Genomic DNA, 10,969 nt, shown 5'->3' with positions numbered 1-10,969 from the left:
CAAACAAACTATTCTGTTCTTCTTGGCGAACTGAATCAAGGAAAAGAATCATTGAATCCATCACTATTTCTGATTTGTTCTGGCTCCTGCCCTCTGTTTACATTCAGGGCAGGCGTGGCCTCTATGAGTATAATGTGTTCTGATTGGCCATGGTTTTGAGAGCCCGCCTCTGGCTTCCTCGTATGTGTGATGGTGCTGCCATCTTGTGGCTATGTGCAGTTATTGCAGCTTATATGCTTGTTCATGCTCCCTTGTGGCTAGGTGTGGATATTGCAGATTATGTGCTTCTTTGCACATAAACTGGCGGGAGTCACACTCCCGCCAGGATTTACGGCAGACACCGTAACAAAACTAGTTATGTGTAATATTATTCCTGCATTGTAAATTAAATGTCCATTTTCATACCGTTACATCCCTATGTGTGGGCAATCTTTCCCTGACATTAGGAAGAGCTCAGTCTTGTTGAGGTTAAGCTTCAGATGATGGGCAGTCGTCCAAGTGCTGACGTCTGCCAGACATTTAGATATGCGTGTTGCAATCAGGGCTTTGTCAGAGGAGGGGAAAGAGAGGAATAGCTGAGTCTCGTCAGCGTAGCAGTGATAGGAAAAGCTGTGTGATGTAGGAGCCCAGAGATCTGGTATAGAGGGAGAACAGAAGGAGTCCCAGTACAGAGACTTGCAGGACACCAGTGTCAAGCGTGCAAGGTTTGGACAAGGAGCCTTTCAATGTTACCTGATAGGTGCGATTATTCAGGTAGAATGTGAACCAGGATAGGGCAGATTCAGCAATGCCAGGTTCGGCGAGAGTGGCAAGGAGAATCTGGTGGTTCACCTTGTCAAATGCTGCGGAGAGGTCGAGGAGAATGAGAAGGGACAAGGCTCTGGCAACACAGAGGGACTCAGTCACCGTGAGGAGAGCCGTCTCAGTGGAGTGTGCCTTCTTGAAGCCTGACTGGTGAGGGTCAAGCAGGTTGTTAGATGAGAAATAGGAGGACAGTTGGTTAGCGATGGCACGTTCAAGTGTTAATAGAGAGGAATGAAAGAAGAGATACCGGCCTGTAGTTCTGGATGTCGGTGGTGTCAAGGGTCGGTTTTTTGAAGAGAGGTTTTATTCTGGCAGCCTTGAAAGACGCTGGAACAATGCCTGAAGTGAGGGAGGAGTTGATAAGGGCGATAAGAGATGGCCGGATGTCGCTCGAGACGACCTGGAGGAGTGAGGAAGGGATAGGGTCAAGGGGGCAGGTGGTGGCATGGTTAGACGTAACTATTCTGTTGACCACTTCAGATGTGAGAGGGAAAAATTGGGTACAGAGGTGGGGATGGGAGGAGGGAGGATGGTGGCAGGGGTAAAAGAGGAGCTAATTTCCTTCACCTTCTGGGTAAAGTAGGTAAAGAAGTCATTAGCAGTGTGGCAGGAAGGATGTTGACGGGAGGGAGGGTTGAGGAGGGAAGAGAACATGGAAAATAGTTTCCTGTGGTTGGAGGCGGAGGAGTTGATTTTGGTCCAGTAGAAGGCAGATTTGTTTGTTGCCACAGTGGAGGTGAAATCTGAAGGTCGAGAAAGTGAGATAGATCAGTAGGACAATCTGATCTCTTCAATTTCCTCTCAGCTGCCCGCAACTCTGCTCTTTAAGTGGGGTCGGCTTAGCTCAGGAGGTAGAGCAGTTGTCTTGTAACCGAAAGGTTGCTAGTTCGACCCCCAGCTCCTCCTAGCTGAGTGTTGATGTGTCCCTGAGCAAGACACTTAACCCTAACTGCTCCTGACGAGCTGGCTGTCCCCTTGCATGGTTGACTCTGCCGTCGGTGTGTCAATGTGTGTATTAACCGATGTAAGTCGCTTTGGATAAAAGCGTCTGCCAAATGCCCTAATTGTAATTAAGTCTGCAGAAATTCGGACGGAGAAGGGGGTGAGAGACAGGTCTCGAGTGGAAGGGACAGAGGGAGTCCGGAGAGGAGGATAGCATAGTGTTTGAGGATTTCTCGGTGGATATTTGAGAGAATTGTTTGACAGAAGGTAGTGAAGAGTAGAGGGAAGAGGGAGATTTGAGGTTACGGTGGGTGGTGACAATGTGAGGAGTTGAGGGGAGGGAGAGGACTTCAAGGGGAGAGAAAAAGCAACAAAGTGATGGTCAGACACGGGGAGCGGGGTGACAGAGAGACCCAAACGTTTTTTCTCGAATTGATTTTTAATACTGCATGTGATGTCTGGCCTCCTTTCTGTTTCAAGGCCTGTTTCTACATCTGTAATTACTATACTATAAACCTTTCTTCGAAGATAAATCAAAAAAGACTACAACGCCGCAGTCCTTCCCAAATCGATACGCGTCGTCTTCTGAAGTTCCTCATTCGAGCAGTTCTCGGATCAGTGTTGCAAGAGTGGCCGGGAAATCTAGCCCAATCTGGCAACGCTGTCTCGCATGGCGATGACGCCGTTGCAGACCTGCCACCAGGGGGCAGCAGATCATTGAACAAAAGTGGAACAAACAGACAGACAACCAAAGACAATAAACAAACAACAATGGAGTAATGTCTTCCGATACAGTGTGGACGTGGCTTACGACACATTACAACAAAATGCAACGATGATTCGTACAAATTCGGCCCTAATTAAAGATCCGTTTGAAGAAAAAGAATTAGTCAATATTTCACATCTTAAGAACCCCCCGCCAAAACTGAAATATAAACGAGAAGGGGGTGTAGGACTCAAATATTCTTCTCAAACCAGATTTTCCTAAACATTGAATTAAACACTTCTACGGTTTGTTCCAGATGGGGGCTTATTGGATAAACTGGGTGCTATCTTCGGCCAGCATCTCAGTAGCATTTTATAAGAGTAACTTGATCAGGCTTTAATTGCTCACTGTTCATCGAGTCAGGCTTTTACCATTAGTGTCCGAGCGTAGGACGTGCAAAGTTTGGTGTGTGTGTGTGAGTGTGTGATTGTGCGTGTGTCAGCACGCGTTTGTTGGTGTGTGTGTGTGTGTGTGTGTGTGTGTGTGTGTGTGTGTGTGTGTGTGTGTGTGTGTGTGTGTGTGTGTGTGTGTGTGTGTGTGTGCCTGAGAGAGCCAGATAATATGCCAGTGTGTCCTCACACAATGTGTCTTTGTGAGTGTTGGGCCTGAAGTCTGAAGAAAGGTCTCCCTATACTTCTGAGGAGGGGAGAGAATGCTGAGAGAGAGAGTGAGAGAGAGAGAGAGAGAGAGCGACGAGAGAGAGAGAATGTTATGTGAGTATGTGTGTGTATGTTTTTGTGAATTGCTTGTTTTTTTGTGTCTGTGCCTGTGTGCATATATTTGTGTGTGTGTGTGTGTGTGTGTGTGTGTGTGTGTGTGTGTGTGTGTGTGTGTGTGTGAGATGGTGATTCTCCCCTTGTTGACCACTCCCCCCCCTCTTCTTCCCTGTTCCCTATTTTTAACCTCTCATCCCCCTCTTCTCTCTTCACCTATCCATCCATCTATCTATCGCTCTCATCCACACAATCTGTGAGATTCTGTGAGATAGATTCGGTGTTAGCCAGCTAGCTAAGACTGTATACAGAATCAGTTCGCGTTGATGCAGACGACTATGAAGACAGGGTGCATGTGTTTGTGTGTGTGTGTGTGTCTGTGTGTGTGTGTGTGTGTCTGTGTGTGTGTGTGTGTCTGGTGTCTTCTATTCTTATGAATTCTATTTACGTCTTAATTTTTTACACTTGTTCCTTTTGCAAGCATATGTTCATGTTGTTTTGACACATGACACTGCCTTGTCAGAACCAGTGTGTGAGAAAAACAGAAACAAACCGGTCATTTGATTCCTCCAGTGATCCTGCACTTGTACTTGGTTGAATTTAGTAACCTTATCCTGCAGCGGCCGACTATGTTTAGTCTTAGGAGAGAGAGAAGCAGGAAGAGAGAGAGAGACATACGAATACATCGAAAGAGAGACAGAGTGACAAGAAGAGAGAGGGACACACACCCACACATAGAGAGAGAGTGAGAGACATAAAGGGGAAATAAGTGAAAGATTGAGAAAGAGAGAGAGAGACATAGGGAGGAGAAAAGAGAGAGCGCGATAGAGAGAGAGAGAAACATGGGAGGAGAAAAGAGAGAGCAAGAGAGAGAGAGAGACGTAGACAGTATAGTGGATGGGTGGTTGGGGGTAATATTGACATCACAGTTGTCTGCTCTCCGCACAAGGCATGCGAGGACACCATTGTACAGGTTAATGAGTGTGTGTGGGGGGGGTGTGTGTGTGTACCTTTGTGTGTGTGTGTCTACACTTTCAATATTTAATATTCAGCAGGGAAACACAACCACTCCGCTCAGCAAAGTTCTGACGGAATGGATATGCATGGATTTGCGCTTCTTGTATATTATCATTAGAAAAGTTTGTGTGTGTGTGTGTGTGTGTGTGTGTGTGTGTGTGTGTGTGTGTGTGTGTGTGCGTGTGTCCGTGTGTGTGGTTTTTCGCTACCAGATTAATGAACAGGTCCGGCCAGCTTCAATTACGTGCCTTGCTTCTGTGTTACACACACACACACACACACACACACACGCTTGGATGTCAAGTAAAAGCACCAACAGCAACCAACACAGGTTGTTCACGCACCTCTATAGGTTCTTAAAAGGGCCCGTTTTGCATGACTCGATTCAGAATACCCAAAAAAGTATACCCACACACACACATACACTTGGACCACACACACACAAACACACACCAGCCGCATTGACCACATGCATAGCAGACATTCCTGTTGCGTGTAGTTGCAGTGCTTGGGAGGGCATGTCGCTCTGTTTTGTCTCCTTTCTTTTCCCTCCTTTTAGATAATTCTGCCTTGGAGCTTAATTGTATTATATTTGACTTATTTGACTTGATGACTTCAGAAGACTATTGGAAATACAAACTTTTGCGTGTTTCCCCTTTTTCTTAGTCTTTTGATGTCTCAAATTACAACCCAGATGTATAATTATTTCATCATACTTTCGTATTCGTCAATCAATGGAAAACGTCCTCCTCCTCGTGTTGACGTGTCCCCAGCTTCTATTGATTGGGGATTCTCTGTTGACTCCGAGTCAATTCAAATCACTTGTTTGGGAACTTGGTTTGATAAAGCGATCCTCAGCTGAAGTGTAATCACTGTGAATGGGACCTTAAAGCCTGGCGGAGTGTTGTCCCCTCAGCCGTCTGTACAGGACACACCCGAACAGGTGACCACACCTTTAACTTGACCTTATTGATGATGACCCCATGCTACTGTGATAGGGGGGAGGAAACATTAGATGTGAAGGTTGTGTTTGACCGATTCTAGGCATTCTTAGTATGGTAGGACAATAGTATTCAATCAATAGACATACGTTTTATGGAATACAGGCCGAAAGGGTATTTAACTAACTTTGTTAAACCTATTTATAAACACTTCATTTACAGCCAAGGAAATCAAAAGTCAATGTTTACGTTAAAGATTAAGACAGAAGATACTATTGGGTTCTTATCGTTTCCACCCAAGGCATTTCACTGTCATGTTGACAAATCACTCGTGTGCCTTAGGCCTATAAGAACCTGCAGCCGTACATAATAGGCTATTATGGATTATGAGAGAGAGAGAGAGAGAGAGAGAGAGAGAGCGAGAGAGAGAGAGATCTCTCGATCCACTTGAGTCTCTTCCTGACTTTTTCGGTTGCAGCATGTCACAATAACTTCTGTCACAGCTGCCAGAGTCCATCTAGACGTGCTTGCGTTTTTTCTTCTACAAAAATCGTGTTAGAGAGAGAGAGAGAGAGAGAGAGAGAGAGAGAGAGAGAGAAAAGGGGGACGAACCGTTTAGAACAGATGGGAGAGGAGGAAGGAAGGAAAAGATCACTCTCTCACCGGTCGTGTGCGATCGCAGGAAATATAAATAAACAACTCTCGGAAAAAAAAAAAATGTTCGAATAAAACCGCGGACTGGACTGCCCTCGGGCGCAAGAAGCGCGCGCACGGGGACAAGACAGGACAGTGGCGGCGACGCGCCCAGCGGAGTCTCGTCCCTCGCGTGCTTTCACACTCCGAGTCCTCCCGGAGCTCTTTGGACTCTCCGTCAAGTGGCCCTTCGATAACGCGGGTTTTGGGGTCCTAGCTGTGAACTTTTTCGTGTTCAACGTGTGCGGGGGAGAGAGACAGAGAGAAAAAAGCTCCGCCTAAAGTATCTAGGCTAATTAACTTTCTCCCCGGAAGAAGGATTCCGGAGTCGAACCGAGGAGGAGGAGGACGACGGGGCGACTTGCATTTTCGACCCGAGGATTCGCTGCTGGCTGTGGCCGAGGTTTAGGCGTTGGCACCCGGGAAGACCGTCCCCAGCCATGGCCGGGGCGAAGCCCGGAGTGCACGCTCTGCAGCTCAAACCGGTGTCCGTCCACGAGCTGCTGAAGACCGGGAGCAAGTTTATCAAATGGGACGAGGTGAGAGGAGCACATGCACAGACACACACACACGCGCGAACTCACACACACACACACACACGCACGCACGCGTGATGTTTTCACAGCGTAGGGCTACAGTAGACTAAACTATTTCCGAAAAATCGGTCCGAATGACACTTGTACCGATGTTTTGAAGAAAACTATAAAGTGATTCGCATTGTTGGTTGGGAGCCATGCACGGAAGAGCTTCTTTGCACTTTGGTTGTGCGTGTGGTTGTACCACAGCACGAGGAGAGACACACACACACACACACACACACACACACACACACACACACACACACACACACACACACACACACACACACACACACAGCGGGTTCGTGAAAAGATTGTAGTACGATCAGGTGGGACAGGGTCGTTTCCCCGAGGTCTGGAGCAGGCTGTGTTGTGTTCACGACCTGTCGAGCCAGTTCTTCCACCGTCTCGGGTGAGGTGCCCGGGGCTCCACAGCCTCCTGGTTCTTCCCCCTTTTTGTTGTATTTCCCCGTTCCCCTCCTGCTCTGATGTCAAACAAGACACCTGTTTCTGTTTGCATTGTGTGATTTTTATTTTTATTTTTATAGTACACCTGTACACGGCAGAAAGAAGGAATTGAAATGTGACAGATACGAATTAAAATTCCCAACTGTGGTTTGAAATTCTTCCGTTTCATTGATTCGAAATATTTCACATTTTCCTGAGGTTGTTGTCCACGAGGTTTAACCCCACGCAAATATTTGTGCTGTCCTCTTTTTTTTCTTTCCGAATTTTTGCCCTACGACTGGCAACGCCGATATGGGGCACACACACACACACACACACACACTCGTTCTCTCGCTCGTTCTTTTCTGTTTTTGACCATAATGACCATAATGATTGTTATTGTGCGTGCACACACGCGCACACGTCAATGAGTAATCCATTGTCGGTCTTCCAAATTTGAATCTGTCTCTGTACTTACCAAAACCTGCTCCTTCATGACTTGTCTCTGTATTCAAGGTCTAACCCCTACCTGCTCCTTAATGACCTGTCTCTGTATTCAAGGTCTAACCCCTACCTGCTCCTTAATGACCTGTCTCTGTATTCACTGTCTAACCCCTACCTGCTCCTTAATGACCTGTCTCTGTATTCACTGTCTAACCCCTACCTGCTCCTTAACCCATTTGTACCGGCTGCTGCGCGGCGCAACATTGTATCTACTAGATACAATGTTGCGCCGCGCAGCAGCCGGCACAAATGGGTTAATGACCTGTCTCTGTATTCACTGTCTAACCCCTACCTGCTCCTTAATGACCTGTCTCTGTATTCACTGTCTAACCCCTACCTGCTCATTAATGACCTGTCTCTGTATTCACTGTCTAACCCCTACCTGCTCCTTAATGACCTATCTCTGTATTCACTGTCTAACCCCTAACTGTACTTCAATGACTCAATAATTAGTAGCTTCTCTCGCTCGTTCTTTTCTGTTTTTCATTCATTCTTTCTTGTCCTTATTTTACTCTCCCTCTCCGTCTTTTACTCTCAAGGGGGACTCCGGGAATGTGCTTGTTTTAGTGATTATCTACGCAAACATGACAGCCATGTGCTCTCGCTGTCTGTCAATGTCTCTCTCTCTTTTTTTCTCTCCATCTCTGGCCCCCACTTTGTTGTTGCTATTCCCAGTAGAAAAGTTAGAAAAAAATAAGACATTCTACGACGCACACACACACACACACACACACACACACACACACACACACACACACACAGCCCGACTGCTGTGTTTAGATTGAAGTGCCATTTTGACCCTCATTCCATCCTTCCTCTCTCCCCCATTACTCATTCCTTCTTAATGCATCTCTTCTATTATATTCCGTCTTTATTTCTGCCTTTCGGGTTTCACTCCTTCATGTTGTTCTCTCACTTGCCCCTGACCACTAGGGATGGTCATCTTTAAGATGTAAACCAGGCCAGCACTCTTATTGGTTCTGCTTGGCTACCCTCTCATTTAACGGTACTCTAATCAGCTCCTGTAGAAGAAAAACGAAACGAAGAACAATCAACACCTTGCTTTATTCTTCTCACAATATGTAAACCTTCTTTTGCAGCAATAGCTCTCAACGTTAAGAATAATTGAACAGACTATAATGTTGTGAAAATGTCGATGTTTTGGTATTTTTTTTCTGCCGAAAACGTCATCCTTGGCCGCCCATCCTATCAAACAAGGAGCGTGAGCTCCGACCTGATGTTCCGACGCGTGTTGTCTTTCCATCACGCGGCGCAGTGCCCCGTGGCTGCTCTGGGGAGCGAGCCGCTCTACATCGAAGCTCTGCCGTAGTCCGACTCGGACCGAGGGTGGGTCCGAAAGCCACGGACTTCCGCCGCACACTGTCGTGATATTGATGTTTCGCCTATTTGAACCATTTCAGAAATCGAATGGGGGGAAAAAACGGTATTATGTGAGTGCAGGGAAGCAGCAGGGTGCTGCAGTGCCACTAGTAGCCCACCTTGTTTTTTTTAAGAGGGCCTTAAAAGGCTCAGGGAGGGAGTGTGCTTCCTCTTTTGGATCTAGTTCTAATTTCGGACGTGACCCCGGGAATAGCGAAAATGCATGTTAATGTGAGCTATAAAATGCTAATAACGTTTTTCTAGGGCTATTAATCTATGTTTATATTTTCTAATAACCTCAGTAGCGATGGCAGCAGCGGGTACGTCGGAGCTTATCGATACCACTGTCTTTAATAATTTAGCCCTGGGGCCTTTTTGGATACCGGGTTTCGGTTCCCATCCCTACTCATACAATGTCTGTAGCTGGAGGAAGTCTCGACCAATGCAGTGCATTGTGGCCTATCTAATGACATACACACTCGCAAACACATACACATACATACACACTCACTCACACTGACTAACGTGTGGAGGAAAAGGAATGCACTGTAAATGTTGTTTTTGTTCTGTGTGTGAGGTTAGTTGCGTGTTTGTTTCAGAGGTTCGTGTGTACGTGTGCATGTGTTTGGTAGAGGGTGTGTTGGAGGTTTTGCATGTGTTTGTGGGAGCCTGTTGTGTGTGTGTGTGTGTGTGTGTGTGTGTTTCACATTGAATGACTTCCTGTTCCAGCTTGTTATGGGCTCCTCTCCCCCTCTCCCTCCCTTGCTCCACCCTGCCTCACCTGCCCCCGTGTTCCCGCTATATACTTTTACATACATGCAAATCCACATCACACTCCTCGACTGGACTACCAGGCATTTACATACTTGGGGTGTTCAGATACGGTCCCTTCAGGGCGCTTCTGACGCTACAAATCTGATTCCACAGCACTTGTACTACGCTTTGGATGAGTGGCTACAAGAGGAATGCAAACGGAAGGGAAATATTCTGCTAGAGAGGGAGATAGAGAGGGAGAGAGTGGGGTAGAGGGAGAGGGGGAGAGAGACACACGCACAGAAGTGCAGCCAGCGGGTATTTGAGAAACCTCACACATCACAGTGAAACACGGCCACGTGTGTGTCAAGTCAAACAAAACAAAACACACAACACATCTCCCCACTCGTCTCAGCTCGAGGGGCTAACGGTGTGCCAGGGAGGTTCAGCCGCCGTTGTTTTCTCTCCGACCATCCCGTGGAAGTGCCGGTTGCCTTTGGTTACTTCTGGGATGGGGACGGCAAGGAGGTCGATCGCCGGTGAGACGATTTGTCGTGGGGGTCGATGGAGACGTTGACGAAGAGGTAGAGATAGAAGGGGGCAAAGCGGCCATAGAAGGGGATGGTAGAGAGTGAGGGCTGAGATATGATGATTAAGATGCAAATTAACACAGCAGAGAGAGAGAGAGAGAGAGAGAGAGAGAGAGAGAGAGAGAGAGAGAGAGAGAGAGAGAGAGAGAGAGAGAGAGAGAGAGAGAGAGAGAGAGAGAGAGAGAGAGAGAGAGAGAGAGAGAGAGAGAGAGAGAGAGAGAGAGAGAGAGAGAGAGAGAGAAAAGTGGTCACTCCCTCCATCAGGTGGGGGGAGGTCTTTCCTAATGATTCTGCTAATAGGCTTGAGAGGTTTAGAGGCTGGGGGGCAAGGGGGAAGGAGGTCAGGTGTCAACCACAGCCACATGTGGAGTGTGGGAAGGATTGACATCTGGAAACAACTTTGCCCTCCCTGGTGCCTTCTGGGTTCCTTCCCTTCTTTTTTTGTATTCTGGTTAAAAACTCCTTTATCTCCTTCTCCACTCATCTTCCTCCCCTCTCCCCCCTCTGTCTTTAACCTGTCTTTTCTATTATCCTCCTCCTCTTCCTCTCATATCAAATTATTCAGAAAATTAACCTTTCATCTTCACTTTCTTCGTCATTCTTTTGTAACCTTTTTAGATGATGAAGATGATGGTGAAGATGTTTTCTCATGTGTCTCAAAGATTAAAAATGTCGGCACTTGAGGAATTGTTCCGCCCCCTGGGGACCGAAGTGCAAGATATAAAAGTACAATGAATCGCATTTTAATTAGGTCAATTAATTGGGACGTATCATTGTATTAGTTTTTATAAAATTTTTTCTGCCTCATTATGTCATCGGCTTCATTCCAGTTCTAGATTCC

At 46.8% G+C, this 10,969-nt stretch overlaps 1 protein-coding gene across 1 annotated transcript in view; it reads left to right on the top strand.

Annotated features, from left to right (window-relative positions):
- The first annotated feature begins 5,799 nt into the window (after nucleotides 1-5,799).
- plcb3 (phospholipase C, beta 3 (phosphatidylinositol-specific)) overlaps nucleotides 5,800-10,969 on the top strand; it is a 37,993-nt gene continuing 32,823 nt past the window's right edge. Inside the window, exon 1 of the mRNA XM_079757965.1 lies at nucleotides 5,800-6,415. Coding sequence (XP_079614091.1) covers nucleotides 6,317-6,415 — 99 coding nt within the window. The 5' untranslated portion in view covers nucleotides 5,800-6,316. The remainder of the gene's footprint in view (nucleotides 6,416-10,969) is intronic.

The sequence above is a fragment of the Pollachius pollachius genome (assembly GCF_949987615.1).
Source record: "Pollachius pollachius genome assembly, chromosome: 20".
Taxonomy (NCBI): Eukaryota; Metazoa; Chordata; class Actinopteri; order Gadiformes; family Gadidae; genus Pollachius; species Pollachius pollachius.
This window is presented reverse-complemented; position numbering and strand designations above follow the sequence as displayed.